Raw genomic sequence first — 23,945 nt, forward strand, 5'->3', positions numbered from 1 at the left:
TGTAGCACAAGAAAGAATACCTTTAAATTCTCAAAGCTAGTCCCATATTAATAGTAAAAAACATAATCAAGACTAATTTGATGAAACAAATGGGTTTTGATTAAATAAAGTTATGCAGAACACCAAACAAATCGAAACACTACTTCCTAGAGTTGCATTCCCCTCTAGTCCTGGTAGAGATTGAATCTGAGAGTGCAATATATCATATTTAAATCTGTTCTGCTAATCATTTCATCAAAAATACACTGACAGTGGGAAATAGTAGGCTAAAGGGCAGGACGCTGACAGTCACTGTCATGGGGTTGCTAAGTAGGAAGGCAGGAAATCGCCAGACCTCCCCTTTTCACATTTCTCCCATGCAGAGGAGACAGAGAAGAGGTATCTTTTTCCCATGGAAAAAAAACCCCAGCAAAATCACTTAAATTCAAACTACCTCTACACTTTCCTGAGAGTTAAAGCTCCAGTTGCATCCTGGCTTCTCACAGTTACTCACTGTCAACTTGGAAATCTGTAGCACATTAAGAAAGCACAAGTTGAGGACAGGTCAAATTAAAGTGAGTAACTTATGACAATATTGCAAAGAATATAATTCCCTTTTTATTCAGTGTTTTGGCTCAGTTTTTTCTGAAACGCCAGAAAAAACAGGAAAAAAAAGGGAGAAGTCAGAGAGAACTCATGTTAAATACAGTGCACCTTGATCTGAACCTTTATGATCTCTCTTCAAAAGCTAACTCTGCAAAGAGCATGCAAGTTGTAACATGTGTGTTTGAAAAAAAAGTCGAATAAAAATAAGAACATATCGCATTAGTCAATCTATTCAGGAAGTGATGCAAGCAACGTCCACAGAGAAGTGTGCCTCCCAGAAATACTCTGCCACCCACAGCATTGTGTAACTTCCTTTAGCGTGAAACACGCCTGGGCTTCGCTACTGCTAGCATCAGTTAACTGCATCCCATGCAACCCCAATGAAAGTTAAAGAAACAACAAACAGATGATGTTATTTCCCTCCCTCTGCAAAAGTGTATCTGATTAAACTCCTGTTACAAAGCCCTACAACAGAAGAAATGAGTCCTGAAGTTTCTGATAGGAAAACTGCCTGCTGCATGTCCCGCCAAAAGTGAACGTAAGGGTGGTTTGCCTGAGAGCTGTTTGTATTTTGGATCTCACCTCTTTTCCACCACTGGAGCTCTTGACTTTCAACTTTATAGTTTGGGAGTTTTTTTCCATTTCTCTCATTTTCTTTCCCATCAGCCAGTTTTCTTTTTTGTTCCTTTCTGGTCACAGTTTCCAAAACTGAATAGACAAGGAAATACATGGTTGGGTAACAAACTCAACACCTGATGCAACAATTTGCAGCTGCTAAATAGCTATACTACACAATTTTTACTTTGGCTGCTGCCATAGTAAGTTTTGCATATAGAGTATCCCCACTGCATTATGTCAAACCCCATACTTTCTATGCATATCTACATGGAACTATTTCCCGGCAGAGGCTGCCTTAAAACTATTGACTAAGCAACGCAGGACTAGAAGAGAGCACATTATTTGACATTACTTCTCCTGCTCTCAGGATATTTGGTGGGGTTTTTTGCCCTATTCCTGTGAGGCCACAGCTTCCTGGTGCCGCTGCAGCAACGGTTCATCTGCTATTGCTTTCTTGCTTTCTGAGCAAGGCTGGTGGCAGGAAGCCACAATTGCTCCCTGTGTTTATCTCTCTCCATCTCGCAGCCCTGACAGAGCGAGTCTATTTGGATAGCAAGAAGCTGTGGTAACTAAGCAGCCACAAAATTTAAAAGGGACTTGCACTGCTAAGAGTAAGTGCAAAGCAAGTCTTTTATAACAGAACAAGTTAATGGAATGGAGTGAGAAAAAGGAAAGTAGCAGGTTTTGTGTGGGTGCTTTACTTACATAATCTTAAAATAAATCTTCCTGCTTGAGAATAAAAACTATTCTTCTTCCTAGAGATGTTTTTGCTGATAAATGTATTAGCAATAACTTTGTATTCTAGTTAAAATCTCTATATATTTCATCTCGAGCCTTTCTGTGGGAAATTCAGAACCATGCACAGCCCATGTCCCTTATTTCTCTACAAAGTAGCTACCATTTCCTTAGGGAATCAACAGCCAGACCCACTAACCCCTTCCTGGAATATTTAACACCTCACCTTTGGAAGAGATGTTTCAAGCAAATAGTTACAGAAAACATTTGAAGGGGTAGGTCTAAAATGCAAGCTTCAAAACTGGACCTCAGTTTCCCAAAAGAGGTAGTGCTCAGACCTGAGACTTTGGTTCAAGGTCAGCCAGTGAGTCAGAAGCAGGCTCAGAGCAGAGATTGGGATCAGCAATGCTCCTGGTCCTGCCCTCCTGGGCTTGGGCTACTTCTGTTATTTTCATATAGAAACTAGTGACTGCAACAATCTCCAAGAAAGACTAACAAAATGGTGATGAAACTGCTAGCAGTAAAGTTATTCTTTTATTTCCAGATAGGTTACTAGAAGCAAAGAAAAAATTTTACATCAGTAGTGATCCTGAAAAATAAGATTTGATCTATAAACATCACCACCGATTTCAGGAGGTCTTCTGCTCACGCATGGTCTAAGGGTTTCATGAGATCAAGGTGGAATTTGTTACATGTCAAACACCCTTATCTTTAGTGGAGTTGCATTATAATTAATGAAAAGTACCTTTTAAAGAAGAAGGGGCTGTGTCTGCATTTCTACAAAGGTAAATTCTGCCTAACTTCTGCACACGCCTGTCATCTGGAGATCCTGTGCAGCCCAGCTGGACCAGAGGCTGTGCTAAGCCTCTCCACATGGGGTGAGGGCTGGTCTGAGGAGGGTATTTGTGCTTCCTTAGTTTTTCCAACTGGGCGAGATTCCCAGTACGTTCTGGCTGCCTTTTACTGCTTCAGGATGCAGAGCAGGCATAAAGTTTAATTGCTCAATTAAGCAGGCTTTACAGTTGCTCTGCGTTGTTAGAGTGCCACAAAGCAGATCGAGCAAACTAGTGAAGCTGGATCATTATTGTGTCAAAACAAGACACGCATTATTTTTAAGTGTGTGTCAGAAAAACATTAATACGTGGGCTAAAGTATCCTAAACAGAGAAGTGGGTATAGCTTTGTACAGGAAGGCACATGTTTCCATGTTTTGGAATGGAGTTAGTGCAACACACTTCACTGTAGCTTATCAACTATGTATGAGGTGCAGCTTTTGCTAGTGGTGATGGAGAAGCTATGGGGAGCTCTAGTATTCAAGAGAGATTTCTAATCCCCTCCTCTTGTCTTTACAAGAGGGCAGAGGGAGCTCCTGGTGTGCAAGTAAAGCTGGCACAGTCAGGGCTCTGTCAGGGCTGTAAGGTGGAGGGAAAACACAGAGTAGCTGGGGCTTCCTTCCACTATCCTGGGGCAGCAGAAGCAACCTTCTGAGAACAAATCACAGGAAAAGGGGAAAAAAAAAAGCATCCACAATGATTTGCAAATGGAGGAATCTAATGGGGGTGTGAAGGCAAGCAGTAGGTGAGGGCTCAGACCAGCTCTGCCTCTCATCGCCTGCTTGTCCTTTACCAGGTCCCCTTTGGAAGCCCCACAGCTTTTCTCCCCTCCCCCCACTGTTTCTTTCAAGCCTCTTGGTTGTGAGGTGACACGGATAATACACATGCCTAAAGAGAAAAGGACAGCAAACACTTTAGGGTGGTAGAGGCCTCTCGAGACGAATTTCACTACTAATAAATTCTACAGTTATCTTAATGCCAGCAGACATCTCAGTAAAAGGGGCTTCATGTTCAAGAAGATACCTGATTACTTCCAGGTTAATACTTTTTTTTTTAATTTAACAAAGGAGTTTGCTGATAATATAAACTATTGGCTAGAGTGGTGCTGCTCAAACTGCCAGCTGCAGCAACTGGAGGAGCCATGAAGGAGTTCAAAGGGCTGAAGCTCACAAAGAGTTAATCAATTCACAGTCATGGCTAGGCTTCACGAATGAAGATTTGGGAATCAATTCACAATATTTTTATACTAACTGTCAACAGTTCAAGGTAGATAAGTACGTGGTGTGCAGGGTTTGTAGGATTTTCACAGAAACAGACAAATAAAAAAGCAAGCCATGCTTGCAGAAACAAAGTAATATAAAATTGTGAAATGGACACCAACACCAGCCCCCAGCTCAGCCTCCATGGGGTGGTGCCTGTTTGGTAAGGCACTACCTGTGCTACAGTCACCCTCAGCTCTCGGCTCATCCCACCTCGAGGAGCTGCCCCACTCCTCCTGCTTCTTGACAAAGTCAGCCTGAAAAGCATTGCTTTTGGGATCCACATTGAAGTGTATTGCAGTATTTTTTCAAGCATTACTTTTGAGTTTGTGGAGCTAATGTAAATCAGCTGATTTCTAGTCATTCTTTAGTAGGGTTTAGTAGCAACAAATTTGAGTTAGTGCAAACACACTTCACTGTAGCTTATCAACTATGTATGAGGTGCAGCTTTTGCTAGGTGGTGATGGAGAAGCTATGGGAGCTCTAGTATTCACCCTCATGGCATCTGGTAGTAATGCTGACCCAGTGTGATCCTCCTTCCATGTCACAGACACTCACAGCTAGGTTGGGCTGCACACTAGCTGGCTTTGCTCTCCCCATCTCCTCCTACCAACACCCATTTAGATCAGCATTGAGTTTGTTCCAGGTTTGTCACAACTCTCTGATAAAGTAAAGAGAGGAAAAGGGATAAAGGCTAAGGAGAGAATTAGCAAGGAGGGGAGAGATGGAAAGAATACATATGTGGAGTGGAAAAGGCTTGAATAAATCATTGACTGTGGTTTTCAGTTGTGTTTGAGGTAGCCTTCAATAACGAGCACTTCTATAGGGCTCCAAACATGACAGAAGTTGCAAAGGTCACTTTAAGTGAACTGATCTCAAATCTAGATTAGATAGAAGGGCTGGAGGTCTGATCACTAGGTGGTTATGCACATGTGAAATCATCAATTGGTCCTTACAGTTTAGCTTGAGTTAACCCTCTGCCCAGCCTTTCCTCCAAAGAGTTAATGCAGGAATAGCAGACAGAAAGTGCATTTTGAGATTACTTTCTGATTCTCAGAGCATCCCATTAAGTGGTTGTTTCTTTTGGATGTTTGGGAAAGAATAACAATACATCCTTTAGAGCAGTTATATTGTTTGGACCAGAGCTACCTATTGAACAGTTGTCACATTGTTACTTAGGAACATATGCCAACAAAATTTGAAATCCAAACATGACGACATTAACAGGAATACAGAGAATTTAGATAAAATGTGCATTTCAAGCTCTAAGCAGACAAGTTTGCACTAACGCTGCTTTATATAAAGCAAGATTTCAGTTGCTACAGTTTCCAAATGGCCTCATTGCAAGCAATCAATAAAGGCACTGAATTAAATCATTAAATTAAACTGCAACTCCTGATGCTGAAGGCAAGGACTCTGTGCATGTTCAGTCACAACTATTGGTTTGTTTGTTTAAGTCCTTGTATTCAGAGGATTTGATCACTGCATAGGGGAAATTCATGCATGCATAGCCTGAGAGCACACAGAGATGGTCTTTTTTTTCTTTTGCACAAATGATGGTTTGACTTTTTGTGCTGTTGAAAGGCTTGTGAGATACAACTAACTGCAGAAAATTATGTTCAAAATGATAAATCACTATATCACATTTTAATATTTTATTAAAGCATGATTATTATTTCTATTTCATGTGAACTGTATGAATGATATTTTAAAAAGTAATGCAACACAGAAAATCTCAAGTTTTCTATGATTTTAGTTAAAAAGGTATAAACACCAAATATATTAAATCGAACACCAACACATCTGAAACCTGATGCTGTCTGTGGATAAAAAATATTTATATCAGCTCCATATGATGTGGCAAAAATATATAATTACTATTAAACTGATTTGGGAATGACGGAAGATTGTGAAAAATTTATGTTCGTGGTTTATCTATCTAAAATGCTGTTGACCACAGAATGGAATTACATGGTAGAGATTATATGGTACTTTTTTTCAAAATACTTTAACTCTTAAAATAAATGACTAGCAACTGAGTCCAGAATGCATAATAAACAGACTTGAAGAGCTTTAACCCCAATCTAAAAAAAAAAAAAAAAAAAAAAAAAAGGAAAAAAGTGTTTATGTAAGAATAACAGTTCAGAGCATATTGAAATCCAATGGAATACATCCTTTAAGTCCTTAATACTCTGCTGTATTTCTCCCAAGCACAACCCTAGTCTATCTGTGAGATACTTGACCTGTTTGTTTTCAGACTCCACAAAATAGTGGATTCCTAGAACAGAAAGGCCTACTGCCCTTGATACAGACAACATACTAGATGGAAAATAGATGTTCCAAAGACTTCCAGTTATAATGAACAGAAGTCCTAATTTTAAAAGTTAGATACTTTAAAAAGTCTAATCCAATTAACGTTCAATTAGATATAAACCATATCATTCTGTAAACAGAACTCAGGTTCCTCAGTTAACTTAAAGGCAGAGATTTTGTATTCCTTGTGGAGTTAGGCACCTAAATGCCATATAAATTTCAAACATTTTTGAAATTTGGGGTTTATTTCCCATCTAACTACTGATTTATACTGAAGGGTATAAATCACCAGAGTTTGCATTTCTATACTTATATTATTCTCCAAACTCCTTCATTTGACAAGACTTTTCAAGCTTGCATCAAGAGTGTCTTCCACTATGTAAGATGAGAGACAACAATCATGGAATCACAGAATCATCCATGTTGAAAAAGACCTTTAAAATCATTGAGTCCAACTGTAAACCTAGTACTGCCAAGTCCAACACTAAATCATGTCCCTAAGCACCACATCTACACATTTTTTAAATACCTCCAGGGATGGTGACTCCACCACTTCCCTGGGCAGCCTGTTTCCAGTGTCTCACAGCCTTTCCAGTGAAGAATATTCCTAATATCCACTTTTAACCACTCTGGCAAAACTTGATGCCATTTCCTCTCGTCCTATTGCTTGTTACTTGGGAGAAGAGTACAACCCCATCTCCCTCAGCCAGTCCTCATAGGACTTATTCTCTAGACCCTTCACCAGCTTCATTGCCCTTTCTGGACACACTCCAGCACCTCAATGTCTTTCTTGTAGTGAGGGGCCCAAAACCGAACACAGTATTCAAGGTGCAATGATGACCACTGTGGGAGGATTATTGCTCACTGCTGTAATATTTTTGGTTGATACTGCATGGTTGATACGTGCATTTTTATTCCTTACAAAGAAACGTGCCAAACTCAGGGATTCCATGGAGCCCAAAGCATCATCTGACCTACCAAAGTGAAACAACATCTAAGGTGCATGTTAGAGCATGAAGGGCCATGTGCAAAGCATGCATATCTCACACTGTTAGAGGTGTCTTGCTTTGGCAAGGCATTATTATTTCTCCAGTGTTCATTCAATGTCTGGATTCAGTAACTAGAGGAAAATCCTACTTACTTTATTTTACAATTTGAATGCATATGGCTCTATGGCTCTCCTGTTCTGTAGGGGAACTATAATTTCTATGTTAATGTATCCTGATTTTTTTTTCCAGCTCAGTTCTTTCTCATGTTGAGATACTGTATTTTTTCCTTGATTTTGATTAATATAAAATTAATTAAGCAGTTTTAATTTTTAAAAATAAATATTTTCCTTTTGTTGTAGTTTATTGATGCAATGCTAGGATTATATTTATTTTGGAAAGATAATAATTCCCAGGAAAAATCAGGAGGTGATCTTTCTAAAGTTTAGATCAGTCTGATGCTTTTGCTACCAGTAAAATATTTTGTGTGCTCTTTTTTCTGAATCTCCATAGCTCTACTGAGCAGTCATAACCCTTAAAGAACACCTTGTAAAACCAACAGCTGAATAAGGATATGGATAAGACAAAATTTTCAGAAAAGCTGAAAGTTGAATGAATGTAAATAGGAAGAGGGTCCAGAACAATCTCTGTTGAATAGGTGTTCACAATTTAGGTCTGATTCTTCTAAAGGAATAGGTGATAAAAGTTCATGCATCTATTATTTTTAAACTACATTAGGAAAGTCATCAAACCAATTTCTTCTGCTCCTTAATCTGCGAATTACAATTTGTGTCACTATGCCATACCTGTGTTAAAATCATGGAAATACACGTGTCCAGAAATACTTTTTTTTAAGATGATCAAGAAGCAATAGGTAGTATCACCAGTAAATAAATAAAAGGGTCAAAAGCTCCTGTGAAATTATGGCAATCAAAACCACTCAAAAAAAGTTAAGACATTACAGACAATCAGTTGCTATGACTGCTGTGTTCCTTGAGGCTACTGCCTGAGCAGTAGGGCCTAAGATTTTTAGCCTAAGATGTTGACTTTACATTGAACATAATCTAGAATACAGCTATTGTTTGCCATGCTCTCAGAAAACTGACTCCCACCAGACAGGGGCAACAGTTTCTTGGAGCGGCTTAAGCACAGCCGAATGAGTGCAGATGACAATTCACAAAACAGGGCATTTTAAAAGTTTTTGATGAAGCAGTTTCTGTGAGAGAAGGAAAAGTGATATGCATATATTTTATAGTTAAGACAATGTACTTTCTGAGTTTGCAGTAAAACTAAAACCAAAGCACTAGAAGATCAGTGTGGTTAACTGCGTAGATACTGAAACAGAGAGTTAGTTTCTAGTTGAAACCCACCAGTAACAGCCTATAGTCTTTCTCTTATTTTCCTCTACCATTGCTCAACTCCTGTGTTACATTTTGTCTTTCTTACACTTAAATTCTTCTGAGCAAGGACTGAATGCAATTTTATGACATAACAAAAGCTGCTCATAATCCTCACTAAAGCCTTTGAATGCTACTGGAATAAAAAGAAGAAACCCCATGATTAAGAGTATTCCAGTGATGCAATTATGATAGTATTTCTATCGAAAGAACAGACTACTGGATGAGACTTAATTTGTATGAATGTTCCAGTCCATCATTATACGACAGGTATATAATTCTCTTACTTTGTGTATGAAACCTTCTCTAGAAGAATAAAGTACCTTGCAAAATGTGAACTTTGTCTGCATAAATAAAAGCATCTGGTTTGCTGTCTAACCATCTGGTTTATCTAAAGTTTATAGTCTCCTGAGTGTTATTCACAGGCCCACATATGATCAAGCCTCCACAGACATTCTATTTGGTAAAATCTTTCCCACAGCCCTTTATTTTTTCTATCTGTTTTTGATCTTGTAAAAAAATGTCATTTTAATACGTGTGTTGTAATACTGCCTGTGTTTGTGTTTCTGTGAACTGTGCAGATCTCCTAGTGTGTAGATATTACGGGCTAGATTCTCTGGGAACAGTGTGGAAAGAACTACAGAAGAGTCATTTGGACATACCAGACTCTATGACTTCTTCTCTGCTGTCACTGAACAAAGGGTTAGGTGAAGGTGGATAGATTACTTTAAAATGCATCAGCTATTAACATGTAACAGGGCTTTCAATTCAAGACCCTATACCAGACAGGTACTCTTCTGGGTTTGTCAATTCTACGATGCCTGACAGCATGCAGCATCCAGATAACCTAGCTGTTTTCAGCCCCTGTGTGAATGTGTTATTATTTTCCCTTAATTCTACAAGCTGGATAGTCATTACATTTCTTCTCGCTCTCTCTGCTTAATAAACACAAGATTTTCCATTTGGAGCCCTTACAAAGCTCTACCAAAAGAGTCATTCTCCTTTAGAATTCAACTGCTCCAGTTTCTAGAGAAAATGTCTCAGTTCTCTGGTAGGTCAGTAAATACACAACAGTTCACAAGCTCTGATACTTCTGCCTAATCTGCTCTCTTACCACAGGCAATGGAAAATGTTTCACTTGAAACAACAAACAGATTCAAAATCAGGAATAGAAATTACCTCAGTAGAGATTAATATAACTTCACAGAAACCTATCTCTTTCTGCTCTGAACCACCATGATTGATGTTTCAGCAAAGTAAGAGTGTGCATATTTAAGTCTTTTTCAACACTAATGCACCTTTAATCTACCTAGAAGTCAGTAACTTTCTGTATTACATCAAAAGTGTGATTTAAAGAGAAATGTAGACCTACAGATCATGGAGTGCAGTGCCGTATTTGCAATTTAACATAACTAAGCCAACTGGGGCAAAAAGCCTGTATTTTAGGTGCAAATAGGTGTCCCTTTCTATGGTCACTCTTCCCCATATTCTTTAACATAAAAAACTAGAGAGTATCTCTGTGGAAGCTAAGACCCAGGACTTCTCTCTCTGCATAAGAGTTGAGAGAGGGCAGCTGGATCCCACTGGACCCTGCTGTGTTTAGTTTCTAAAAATGGGAACTAAACTGAGAAGCACCCTCCAGGGGCAGCAAAATACAGCAGGAAGCTTGGAGATGCCGTTCTGTTCTAAAAAAAAAAAAAAAAAAAATGTTTTCATTACGTGCTTCTATTTACTTCTTAGCTTATTTGTGTAGCTTGGAGGTACTGGGCTGTTGCCTGGTCAGCTTCTTACAGTTTTGATTACTGTTGACATACACAAGTGTGAGTGCGTGAGCTCACGCACACATACTTAAGAGCAGCTTCTGTGAATGTACAGGAGAAGAGTTTTTAAGTAATTCTAATCAACAGATTTCACTAAAGCCTTGTATGTTGCAAAAGGACAGATGAAGTCCTATTCCAAGACTAAGTCCTAGATCATTAGATATTAGCGTTTAATACAGGGACAGATTCTAAAACGAGCTATAACTTTCCAGCTGAATTATGTTAATTGATAATACTTATTTCCAGCCACTGTAAATAGGATGCTAGTTGCACATTTAATTCATCATTTTTTTCAGACTTCAGCAACAAGCCAGGTAACAGAGCTAAAACAATGAGCCTTAATGTCTGTCTGTATGTTCAGATACAAGATGGGCTTTGTATTTCTTTTATTTATTGTACTGAGAGAGCTAGCCTATTCATTCAAAATGAAAGTCAAGACAATCATTAATTGTGATTTTTCCCAAGTAGCAATGCTAAACCCGGGTCCTGAGTTAACGATTGTATTGCTAATTATTTCCATGCATTGAATTTCAGTGTGAACAAGCCTATCACTGTGTCGATCTCTACATTACAAATTGGCTTGTGTTTTCAATCTCAGTGTGACATTAACATTTATAACCTGCAAATGGGATTCAGTATTCACACCAGTCAGGATAATCCATATCCTTATGTTTTAGAGCTTATGCTATAAAGCTTCCTTAGAGAAGGATAATTACATAAAAAATTTTGCTTTAGATTTTAAATATTTTCTTAGGAAAAAAATATTTATGGCTATGAAAATCTTGTATGATCCTTATTTGTTTTCAGAACATAATTCCAAGAGCTGGGAAGATTTGTTTCTGGCATGCATCAAACATTTTTCCATTGGCCACAGCATTCTTGCACTAATTGAGTTTAGAAAACTCTTGTGCTGCTGCCTGCATGAATATGATCTGTGAAAAGCAAGCCTCAGAAATAATGGGATCCATTAGCTAATTACACTTTATCATCAAACATGCATCAGTTGCAAAATGTAATATGAGCAGTATATTCTGGTATCCCAGACCTTTCAGAATGTAAGAGCTGCCATTAAAAAAGCACATCAGTCTCTTCTTTCCTGAAATACTTCAAAATTCTCGGTGAGGGAATCCACTAATTTTCGAAAGATACAAAAATGTACACGACTAACACTACCTTCTAAAGTGTTTAGAGATGATTTTGCTATCAGAAGTAACAACTTCAGAGAATATGCTTTGTTTATCATGCATGAAATATGAACAAATCTGTTCCCTGGCTAAAATTATCCATTCTGCTAAAAAAAAATGCAAATTGGGACATTTTGGTAGAAAGTGTGGATTTTTTTAATATTATTATGGACTATGTAGAAGAATATTCTTCATATTTCTCCTGAATACTCCTTTACTTTCATAATAATTTTATTTTCTAAGACAATATATGTAGAAGTAACTGACTGTATTTTGCTATAGCTCTCACCTTTCTATTAATGTTTCAGATAATACACGAGGAAGATAATCTCACTAATTCTCCCATTATTTTTACACCGAGAGCATTTTCTCTCCTTTTAAAATAGGAGGAAATTTAGAGTCACATTACAGCTGGCCTTGTTAACATGTTGACCTTGACTCTTTGTTGCCTTATGCTCTCAGCAGCTACATACTTCTGTGCTAAGTGGAAGCTAAAACGCCATCCTCTTTGAATGTTTACCTTTTGAAATTACATGAGAATTTGATTTGAAAGATTATGAGATCCAAGTGGAGAACCAACATCATGATTTCACATGAAGTCCAGTTACTTGCTGGTTTAAATTCTAAACTACATAAAATCCCCCAAAAAAGAACACCCCACAGAAACACATAAATCACAAAAATCTTCAATAGGTTTGACTCCTGCATGGGGATGCCAAATAAAAGCTGTTAGCATCCAAGTAACAAATAAATATAAATTTAAAATTTGTGGGTTGCACTACATCAGCCTGACTATTGGTGAGCAGTGGACTGACACACAGGTTTTGTACTGCAGTTTTCCATATGCTCCATAGTTGCAAATTTCCAAATGACCTCTGTTAGCTGCTCTGCTCAGCCCAGCTCACTGACTCTGCTTAGCTCACCTTTGCCCAGCTCCTGCTATTCCCTTCCTGCCCTCCTCCCTATGGAGCCATGCTACCTACACAAAGTTTGTGCTCCTGTCACAAACTGAGGAAACAGTTGGAGACATTGCTGGTGACATTCCCTTACAGTGCCATGCCCTGCTGCCATACCCCTGCTGCTCCCAGAAAGCTGAGAGAGCAACAGTGCATGTGGCTGGTCTGTGGGAGATGAGCAGGTCTCAGCAGCATCTTACATCACAGCCTGCAATAAGATCAAAGCAGCTCCAGTGGAGGAGGTCAGGCAGTGAGATTCTCAATCCCTGAAAGCCTTACTAGATGCCCATGTAAAAGATTTAGTAGTTTTAAGATACTTGTTGCTACAAAGATACGCAACAGATCATCTGTTAGTAGAATGCAGAATCACTGCGAAATGAAGGACTTACACTTGAGTAAAATCCAAGCAGTTATTCTTCTGTTAGGAAATAATGAAAATGCCCTATCTAGATGGGTACAAACCTGCCAGCTTTTTAATGAGATGCTCTTTCTGCTAATAGTGGTTTACCAGTAAACACACTTTAATTTCTCTGGGCCTAATTATTCACTGCATTATGCGCTGTATAACTCTTCACACTGGTGCAAAATAAGGTTAAAAAAAGGCCACCAAGCAAATGCTTACATTACACAGGTGCAATTATTTCACAAATAAAAAGGAAGCGTACAGAAGAGTTTGTAGGTGGTGCTTGGAAATTCTTACCATGTATTCCTTTTGAAATCTGAGGTACATTACCATTTTGAAGTACTCTATGCTCAGCAAAACTAAATAGGGATATTGTTAATGCTTGGACTTTTTGTTAAAAGTATAGTATCTTACGTGAGGGTTTTTTTCCATTCTGGTACCTTTCTTTTTGTCTCTTTTGTACAGTGATATTTATGACCTAATTCACTCTTACAATGTTACAGACTAATTTCCGTGCTACATGATTTCTAAATACCTTTTAGCTCCTATTCCTGTTTTTATGCTAGAAAGCAAAGGGAACAAGCAGGGTAAAGCCTTTATTTTCCATGTAACACTACTACTATATGTTGGTTATCTTCTTATTTTGAAAATAGAAGACAGAAAGATATATGTATGTAGGCATATCCCCGTTTTTACACACAGGCTCCTCTAGGATGATTGCTTTTAGTTCCAGGAAGAGCATGCAGCAGATGAACACCCAAATGAGGATGAATTTTAAAGGGCCTAAGAAAGCATGCTCCCAAAATGTAAGCTTTACACATTTGAAAACACCCTATTTAATGATATACTTTATATTAAAACACAGGTCTGCAGGAGCAGACCTCAGATAATGCCCACATAGTGAACACATTTAGATTTGCTTTCTTTTGCTTTAAAAGTGCCATAAACACCCAACAAAACTCAGTTACTAATGGTTCACCTTTGGGTTGATCATAAGTCTTAGCTGAATGTTTTTGTCTAACTGGGTTAATTAGGAATTATACTTTCTCTTTCTCACCTAGATAAAGGGTTTATAATGTCTTAATATTTCAGCTCCTGCAGTCACTTTCATTGTGCAAGTTAAAAATCTCTTATACGGGGCCACCTATTTTCACCAAATGTGTACAAGCTAAATTGTTTCTGAAATGTTCGTTCATCTGTGAAAACTATCTGAAATTGGCCAACAAGGAGGTGACCATTCCGCTTTCTCCGATGATGGGGAAAGACTGGATGATAGACACGTGTGACTGCATAAACACTGGTCCTTAGGAAACAGCCTTAAAAAAATAAATCACTTTTTGGATCACATGTTAAAGCTTTGTACAATTGAGGGTTTGAGATGTGCTAAATCTTACATGTTCTGCACAGTACTATTCTCTTGAATAGAACTAATCACTCAAATTGCATAAAGCTAAGTGCTTGTTTAATTCCTCACATGACTGATGACTAATGTTCAGTATTTAAAATCCTGTCCAAAGACAAAGGAACTGATTGTTTCATTTGAGAATTCAACTTTCTAATTCATCACAGTAATTTAAACCTCTATCATTTAAAATATCTAAGAAGCATGACCTTGCTTCATCAACAGATTCTGCTTTTGTCCTTCTAGAAAATGTCGCATACTAAATACTAAAGCATTAGAAGTAAAATATTTTCAGTCTGGAAGTGACTGCAATTCCATGTTTTATGACATATTAAACAAGAAGAAACAGAGGTAGAAGCTAAATTTGATGAGGCTCCCTGAATGTGCTGAATATAAGGAGAATTCCTTGAGTTAATCTTATAACAGTTGCTGAATATTTAAGTGGGTATAAGGCACTGCCCAAATGGGCCTCAGTGTTCAGTGCTAGAGGAGAATACAGGGTTTAATGCTTCATCTTCTCTACCATTTCACCAGACTTTAAAACTGTAAAAGCTATGTAGTTTGTATTGTTGCATCTCAAGGACGTTCAAAGAGTGACTGTGAGCCTTTCAGGTGGGGCATCATTGGTTCTCTTTACAGCAGAAGCCCACCTAGCCTCTGCTTTGTGACCGGGTCACCGAACAGAAAGAGCTCTCTCAGGCTGCAGATCCTCTCTATCTCTTGCAAGAACTCTTTCAAACTGCTGTAATCCCAGTCAAAGCTCGGGCAGGGAGTGGCCTCCCCCGCTGAGCCCTGGCCGTGCTGCTCCGGCTGCCGCTCGCTCACGCGTCCCGGCCGTGCGGGGGGCGGGACCTGCAGCCCGTGCTGCCCGGTGGGAGCAGGGCAGTAGGGCTGGCCCAGGCTCGGGCCCAGAGCTCAGCCCCGGCTGAGGCACGCTCCCATTCCCGTTCCCGGTCCTGCTCCCGTCGGGGCCGCCCCTAGCCCCCCCCCCCCGGCCCGCCCTGTCGCCACGTGAGAGGGGCGGGGCCACAGCGGCGCGGGCGGGGCGGCGCTGCCGCAAAGCGTGCCAGGCGGGGCACAGGAGGGTGCGTGTTTTGTCGCACTGGTGGAAGTTACGGCATTGCGCTTTGCGGCACGCGCCCCTGCTGGCGGGCCGGGCAGCCCCGCACGGCCTTTCCGCGCAGCCGCCGCCGCCGAGTCCGGGTGTGTGTCCGCGCCGCTCCGGCCGCGCCGCTTCCAGCTCGGCTCTCGGCGGCGCTGACCTCGTTCTCTCCCTCTCTCTTGTAGGAGCAGCCATGCCAGCCAAGGGCCCCCTGCAGAGCGTCCAGGTCTTCGGGCGGAAGGTGAGGCGCGGGCACGGCGGCCCGCACCGCGTGTTCCCCTCTCCCGGGCCGGGCCGCGCCCTCGGGCCGTTCGCGCTCGGAGTGTCTCGGCCGCAGCGTCTCGCCGGGGCCGTGCGGCGGGGCTGGGCCCGCTTGCAGCCCACGTGTCGTGCTCCGGGGGTGCCGAAGCGCGGCCTGTGCCCGGGGCGGAATTAGGGGGGCGGAGGGGGTTTCCTCTCGAGGGAGTGGTTCTGGGGTCTCTCTCTCCAGACCTCGGGAGCGGCCGCCGCTGCCGTCTGCAAGTCACAGGGGCCTGGCTTGTCAGTGCCGGTGTCCGAGGGCCACGTTGTGAGGTGGTGGCGGGAGGGTAAAGTTCTCACTGCTGGAATCTAGCGTCTCGAAAAATTCAGGGTAACGTGTTCTTGTGAGGAAATGACCCACACACGGTGTTACAGAAGGGAGAGAGTGTTTGCTTTGTATACAGCTACATCTTGGAACTACAAGCACACTTTTATTAAGACTCTCCTTTAATGTCAGTACCTGAAAGTGTAAGTAGTGGTATTGTTTTGTTTAGTGCAAAGTGGTAATTTTGGGCATTGGACTAAGACTATTAGATTTTAAGCTTAAGTAAAAGTTCACAGTGTTTGTGCAAAAATGAAATGCTGTACTAATACATATTCGTATTTTTAGAAAACCGCTACAGCTGTTGCCCACTGCAAGAGAGGGAATGGCCTCATTAAAGTGAATGGAAGACCTCTGGAAATGATTGAGCCCAGAACTCTGCAGTATAAAGTAAGCACCCACACAGTCTCTGCCTTTCTCCCCTTGGGTGTTAAAATACCTTTATACACCTTCTTACTTGACAATGGAGATGAATTGCTGACAGTACTGAATTTTTGGTTGTTACTTGATTACCTAAAATGTAGATACTCTTATGAAAATTTAGAAAACTGCATTTCTGTGATTTGGGGTTTTTGCTGAACTAACATACGTCAGTGTAATTACGTGAAGTATTTTCTGCAGTTCTGCATTTTTAAATGGCTTAAAGCTCTCCTTTTGAAAAGGTTGTTTAGAACTTTATGAAGTGCCTGCTCAGCACTGCTGAGAGAATCTAAAGCTGGCTAGATAAAGTGTAATAAACAGTGAAGAAAACTACCAACAAATCATTTCAGGTTTTCAGTTTTTATAAACTTGATTTATTTTTTGTATGTAATTATGGCATTCTACTTAAACTATTCCCTTGCTCTTAATTTCCATATGTTTTGCTATTAAGATATTTGAAACTTATATTTATTGAAGTCTTGAATTTATTTATCTTATGACAGCACTGGTAGATGTCAAAGAACTCTGCAGGAGGTGTAGTTAATCTATATGCGTGCTTCTAAAATAAAGGCTCCATTTTTCGGAGTATTCAATAACGTCACATTTTGTAAATGCACTGCAAGCTCCCGTCCTGATCACAAATGAATACTCTTTGTGTTTTGCTTCCCAGCTGCTTGAACCCGTCCTCCTCCTGGGGAAGGAAAGGTTTGCTGGTGTTGACATCAGAGTCCGTGTGAAGGGTGGTGGCCATGTAGCACAAATCTATGGTACGATTTTTGGTGGGATATCTGGTGTGGAGTAGATTGGGTTAAACCATTCTAGTGAGTTGGCGCTGGCTGGATGCCGGGAGCCCACCAAGCTGCTCTGTCATTCTCCTTGTCTGGATGGGGAAGGGGAGAAAATAAGATAAAAAAGACCTGTGGGTCAAGATGAAGGCAGTTGAATGAAACGATAGCAAAAGCTCTGGATGGAAGGAAGGAAAACAAAAGGCTTCCATGAGGAGGTGATGTTCAGTCACTTCCCGGGAAGTACGGCCTCAATACCTGTAGCAGTCGCTTCTCTTTCCTCTTTGCTTTTATTGCTGACCAGACGTCCTATGGTATGGAATATCCCTTTGGGTCAGCTGTCCTGGCTGTGTTCCCTCCAAGATCTTGGCCTGTCCCAGTGTAGTGGTGGGGGGCAATGTTGGAGGCTCAGCCTTGATGCTGTGGGAGCGCCGCTCAGCTGTAGCCAGAGTATGCACCATGTGAGAGCTGTCACAGGAAAATCACCTCCGTCTCAGCCAGACCCGATGTGGTCATATGCTTAAGAGGCTGAGTTCAGAATAGTGACTTGCCAAACTCGATGTTCTGTTTCTTTTTCCACTGCACAAATGTAGTTTTTCATAAGGGCTTATTAGTTATGTTTTGTGTGCAAAGCTGTAACATCTAGAGTAAAGTGAGTGAAATAAATTGATGAAGTTTTGAGGAAATGTGAGGAAACTATCTTTACATGGCGCAGTGTGACAGGGCAGTTCAAATGCAGCTGAGCACAAGGATTTTGGGAGGGGAGGAATGATGTTTATCATTAGAAATTAAATCTTAATTCTGGATTTCCGTGTAGTTCAGAAGCATCTTTCAGCCGATAAGCAAAGCAAGGCAGTTTTACCCTTGCAGAGAAGGTTGAGAATATACTTGCATTAGCTGTTGATAAAAGTTCATCTTTGCAAATAATAGATTTGTTCTGCTCTTTTAGTTTGAATATAGGGTAGTGAAGTGGAGCTGAGACTGCATAAAGGGCAGAGGCAAGTCTCAGGCTTAAGGTTGATCACATTTGTTTTTCAGACCATTCATATTTTTATCAGAATCCTGATGTTGATGGTTTGACAAATAACAGTGTAACAACATCTTGACAGTTAAGTCCTCTGCTTCTGGTTTGAGTTCTGGTTACTGTGCTATAGGGGTTTGTTCATGACATGTGCTAGCACTCATACCCTCGTGTTGTCCGTTTTGCCTCCTTAGTCTTTCAACACACTGCTCAGTTTTGTCCTTGTTGAAAAGTATAGACATTGCAAAGAACTGTCCATCAGGAGATGTATCTATGTTAGTACTGGGGAGATAAGGTGATCAAACTGCCCTTGTGCAATTTCTTGGTTAGCTGGCAGTTGTCAAGTCACAGATGAACTGTGGGTGGCCTCTTGACACAAGTTTCTTCAGATTTGCCAAAGTAAAGGTCACGTGGAGTATTAGGGAGGGAAAGGACAAATTGGCAGAAAACAAGATAGCAAGTTTCTCAGATAACTGGAACCATGTATTTAAATTTTAAATAGATTTGCAATCCTTACTAATCCTTTACCTTTTTTTAACAGCTATCCGTCAAGCTATTTCCAAAGCTTTGGTGGCTTACTATCAGAAATGTAAGTAATTTTGACTGTTGTATTAGCTTTAAGTGAAAACGTATGGCTTTTGGTAGTTTGATTGCAAAAAGTGTTAATATTGATGTTCCATGTGAAACTGCTTAAACTGATGATTTTTTTAAACAGATGTTGATGAAGCTTCCAAGAAAGAGATCAAGGATATTCTAATCCAGTATGATAGGACTCTACTGGTTGCAGATCCTCGCCGTTGCGAATCCAAGAAATTTGGAGGACCTGGTGCTCGTGCACGCTACCAGAAGTCTTACCGTTAAAATTGTTTTACTGTCATGAGAAGTCAATAAACATAAAGAATTTGATAATTTTTGTGTTGCTAAATTGTGTTTTTCTGTGTGGGTAAATAGATTTTTTTTTTCCTCCACTGTTAACTTGAAATTAATACACAAATTGATAGGTATTAAAGTAAAATCAGAGAACTGATAGCAGTTCTCTTTTATCCATTCATAATAAGTCTGGATAGGTAGGGTCTTGGGAATAAAGAAAACCTTTCTCATGTTGATCAGTGTGTGGTTATCGGAACATATAGGATATGATATCCTAGGTTTTACAGGTACATGAAGCAACATAGTGGCTCATGAAAGCAGAGTTCAATCTTCACATTTCTGGTACAAATTAACGTCAAAACCAAAGTAATTACCTGGGGCAGGGGACGGAGGTTTGTTAAGCTCTTGCATTACCAGATAGTACAAAGTTTTCTAGCTTGGTATGTCTAAATGTAGGAAACTTAAAATAACAAGCCCCATGTATTCGGTTCAAAAGTAGTCTTTAGTAAATGTGAAACAAGAATTTTGTGTTGCAAGATTGGGTCTGAATGATTCATCCTTCAAGCACATGTTCACACGGTACAAGCACAGGGATGTAGATGTGGTGATGAACATTAAGTAATTTTATTAAAAAAGGAAAATCTCTTTGCAAGTCAGAAAACTGCTTGTTATGAGTTGGGTGAGGCAATTTGAAGGCCTTAAAAAGGGGGGGAAAAAAGTAGAGTTGAAAATATGACAATTTTCAGAAATCTAGCTAGAGGATGTGTGTATGAAGTGTTGGTGAAGTTTCAGTTTCTCTTCCATTGATCCAGGGACAAAAAACCAGAGTTTTGAGTAGATATGGGATATACCAACAAGAGACTGTTGAAAAGGCTCATGGTCCTTTAGAAGAGTTGCAGGTAATGGAGTGAGGACTTGGATACAAGCTGACCCAACAGGTATGGCCACACCCCTGAGCTGTTTCCTGTTTAAAAACCAGTTTGGAGAGGAACTGAAAAAAACTGGAGACCAAGACACTCGGAGCCCAACTGCTGTATTGCTCTCTAAGCCTGGTAGTTGAGTTTTTGTGTCAATACTGAAATTGTCATAGGAACACCTTGTTACTTGAGATTTTTTTTTAATTGGGCTTTCTCAGCATGGTATTTCTCTCATTTACTTAATGGGAGGTTATTTCAGCATACTCAAGTCAACACAAAGTTAAACCAGCTTCCTTTGTGGGTTAGGTTGGGGAAGTGGAAAGAATAGTAAAATTCTGCCCTTTTGCTCTAGTTTGGGAAAACAGGTGCTTGTGGCTTTTTATAAATGTTATCATTTGTCATGATGTCTGCTTTTTTGGTAAAAAAGTATTAAAGGCATCCTTACTGAAGTGTAGTTATTCAAGAGTTAAACATGTAACTTGAACAAATGCCTTCTGAAAAGGAATTCTCCATCCATCTCCCATTTTAGCTGTCAGTGTCTGCCACAAAATAACTGCATTCCATGACCCGAATAGAAGTAGAATGCTCGTATTGAAGTGGAGGGGACTGTTGTATGTTCTATCACCAAGTTACACACAAGAATTTTTTGGTTTTACACTAAATAAATGAGATATTCTATTCCAGACTCAAGCTGTCTCTGGCAAGATGTGTGGTCTGCTTTTCTCAGTCCTCACTTTCTGCACTCTAAGCTTTTGGGCTGCTGAAAACTGCAATGCTCTGTCTTCTAGCCTGGCTTTCCAAGGAAAAGATGCTATGCAGACCTAACTTAGAATTTGATTGCTTGAATTCCTGTGAGTTTTGTGAGAACTGGCATCTTGATAGATGGTAATTAGCTTCAGCGGAGGAAAAATAAGCTTTTTAGTTGTTTGGCTCGTGTGATGACTGAAAAGCAGTGGTTCACTCATTGCTTAGGAAACATGTACTGGCCTGCCAGTTGGCACATCTGAGGCTAGTCCAAAACTGATTCTTGCCTAGCTGTTATATTAGTGGAATGGAGGAGAAAAGATATGATGCAAAGTTGCAGTGTGTGAAAATCAGGGAGGCAGGGGGAGATGCAATACCGGATGCCAGTAACCTTCAGGGTGGATTTCACAGTTAGAAGAAACCTGATGGATCCATTTTTCTGCCCACAGAACAGGTTGAACAATTGTGGATTTTTGTTTTGCTGTTCTTTTAAAGAAAGGCTGAAAATAAAACTTGCATTGCTACTAATATATCCAGAGATGATATCTGCATGTCATTTCTTCAACCAGAAGACTCTTAGCATAATACAAATGCTTTCTGAACTGAACTCTGATCCCATAAAAATGCCCCGTTAATCGTGTACAGTGATATCATTCCTATACACTTGCTTTCTAAATGAGAAATGTTTGTGGAATTAGGCTGCTGTCTGCCTGGGTGGCTGAACATTTTTATCCTAAGAGGTTTCTTACTGATCACCCACTAGAGGGCTTAACTTCATTGAGGAAACAGAACCACTGTGAAATTTGAAGGTGTAAGGAGGAAACCTGTTTGATCTTCAAACCCTTAGTGAAGATCTTGAGCAGCTGTGGACGTGATTCTCGGGGGAAAAAAAAGAAATGTTCCTGACCTCCTATCATCCAGCTCTTTCATTAGTTTCACCAATGCTAATCCTTAGGAAGATCAGGTGTGCACAATAAAATGTGGTCTCAATTGAATTCTTCATTGAAAATACCAAGTTTTGTTAACGACAGTGGATCCAGTTCAAAACCAGGGCAAGCTTATGTCCATGGCATGGAAGGCAGTTATTTTTTCACCCACTGTTAATAATCTTGATAAACAGTGTGACCTGTATATAAATTTAAGTCCTCTCAAATGTCATGTTGGAAAATTTGGAGAAAATTAATTTTGTCTGTAATATACAAATATATAAATACTGAAATGTTTAAATTTTATTTTTAAAGAGAAATCTGTAACTTAAAGATGTAACACTAGCATTTTTAAAGTGAGGACAAGTGTGTTCTGTCTTGTGCTTGTCTCCTTCCAAAAGAGATTATTTTCTAATGCCTCTTTTCTGTTCAGATTTTTCGGAAGCGCCAATCTGTGAGTATTCTAATACTTGTGTAGATAATCTGTGTTGTTGCCTTGATACAATTTGATTCAATTTTTTTCATCTCTTTCTTATTATAGTAGTCTGAGTTACAGTTCAGTGTACTTGACTGAATAATTCTTTTTCCTTAGCTGACATCCTTAATGTGCTTTTTCCTACCCTACCTTGGGCAGAGATGTCCAAACCTAATGAAGCCTATTGTTCTAACTCTTAAAAAGTTCCTTTGCAGCTGATGAGGCTTGGCCTACTTTTTAAATATTAGAATTTAAGCAAATGTGAAATACTAACCAAATATTCACTCAACTCTGCTATAGAAAAATTGAAAAAAAAAGTCCATTTTGGATAGTTTCTGTTAAACCAAAATAGTTCATTTCTATTAACATTATATTAATGGAAATATTTATTTGTGAAATTACATATGAAGCATGGTGGGAAATGCAGTCTTGAGGAAAGGAGGAATCCCAGATCAGATTTCTCAGAGGAGCTTGGAACAGTTTTGAAACCAGACTTGAAAGTGAGATAACATGGAGGCTGGTAATGGAAATTTGAAGATCTAATGCTTGATTTCATCTTGAGAGCAACCTTCAGTGAAAGTATATTTCCTCTAAGTTCCCACATAAGAGTTAAAAGAGTGACTATATCAGTGAGTCAGTTTGGCTTAGGAACTCACTTCTTTTGCTTCTGTTTGCAGTCTGGAGTGGTTTTGGACCACATGGAGCAGATACAACTAAGCTGGGAGATGCAGTCTGGCTGCACACAAGCAGCTGATCCGTGGGACCAGGCCATAGCCAGTCAAAAGTAAAAACGAAACAAAAAACCCTCTGGAAGCACAATTATTGGAATGTCAGCTTCTCAGATCCAACAGTTTGCAATAAGTATCCTTGTGCCACCAGTGGTCCCAAACTTGCACAAGTACTCTTGGCTGCCATGTGGATACAGGGTTTTGTCCTTGTCTGTGGTTGGAGAGGCTGAGTGTTTTCATTTGCTTTCTGTTCTTGTCCAGCTGGGGAGCAGGAAAGAGAAAAGTCTAGAAAAATGATGAAGAATGTTTTACCTGAGAGAGGTCATCAACTTCTAAATTTTATTTGGGTCCAAATACACCCTCAGAGGGTCTCACAAAGCACATCCTACGAAGAGCAGAGGGCTAGGCAAAAGACAGGCTTTGCAAAATAAAATAAGCAGTAGCAATTTCAAGTAGCATTATGTGTGTCTTTAAAACTGTTCTTTTTAATGATTCTGTTTACAGTAAATCAGTATTTATTTTTAAAATTTAAAATTATGATAAAGCAGGTAAAAGTCTTTAAAACATAATTTTTAATTTTGGTTAAATTATGTTTTTATATTTTAATGAAAATTAGAAATGAAACCCATTGGTGTATTGAATTCTTTCTCCTTTTTGCTAATATAAAGTTTTAATAATGTTTTATTAAAAATTAAATATAATTATCCTCTGAGGAACCTTCTTTTATGATATAAGCAAACTATACACAGAAATACATCTAAAATATTCTTAAAAATCCAAGTGTATTATTTAATAGAAGTTCACCTCTCCCCTTTGAGGACAGATAAGAAACGTTAATATGTTAA

General features: G+C 39.7%; 1 protein-coding gene across 1 annotated transcript; it reads left to right on the forward strand.

The window, feature by feature from the left end:
* The first annotated feature begins 15,675 nt into the window (after positions 1–15,675).
* Positions 15,676–19,351, forward strand: RPS16 (ribosomal protein S16). The gene is made up of 5 exons (XM_032688073.1): positions 15,676–15,833; positions 16,503–16,604; positions 17,305–17,401; positions 18,982–19,029; positions 19,156–19,351. Exons 1-5 carry the CDS (start codon positions 15,786–15,788, stop codon positions 19,299–19,301), a joined length of 441 nt encoding a protein of 146 aa, XP_032543964.1. The 5' UTR covers positions 15,676–15,785; the 3' UTR covers positions 19,302–19,351.
* The last annotated feature ends 4,594 nt before the right edge of the window (positions 19,352–23,945 follow it).

The sequence above is a fragment of the Chiroxiphia lanceolata genome, chromosome 5, assembly GCF_009829145.1.
Source record: "Chiroxiphia lanceolata isolate bChiLan1 chromosome 5, bChiLan1.pri, whole genome shotgun sequence".
NCBI classification, from domain to species: Eukaryota; Metazoa; Chordata; class Aves; order Passeriformes; family Pipridae; genus Chiroxiphia; species Chiroxiphia lanceolata.

Coding starts and splice junctions, on each gene's coding strand:
- RPS16 (XM_032688073.1), top strand. CDS start 15,786: ATGCCAGCCAAGGGCCCCCTGCAGAGCGTCCAGGTCTTCGGGCGGAAG. Junction 15,834..16,502: donor TCCAGGTCTTCGGGCGGAAG/GTGAGGCGCGGG, acceptor TCGTATTTTTAG/AAAACCGCTACAGCTGTTGC. Junction 16,605..17,304: donor CCAGAACTCTGCAGTATAAA/GTAAGCACCCAC, acceptor TTTGCTTCCCAG/CTGCTTGAACCCGTCCTCCT.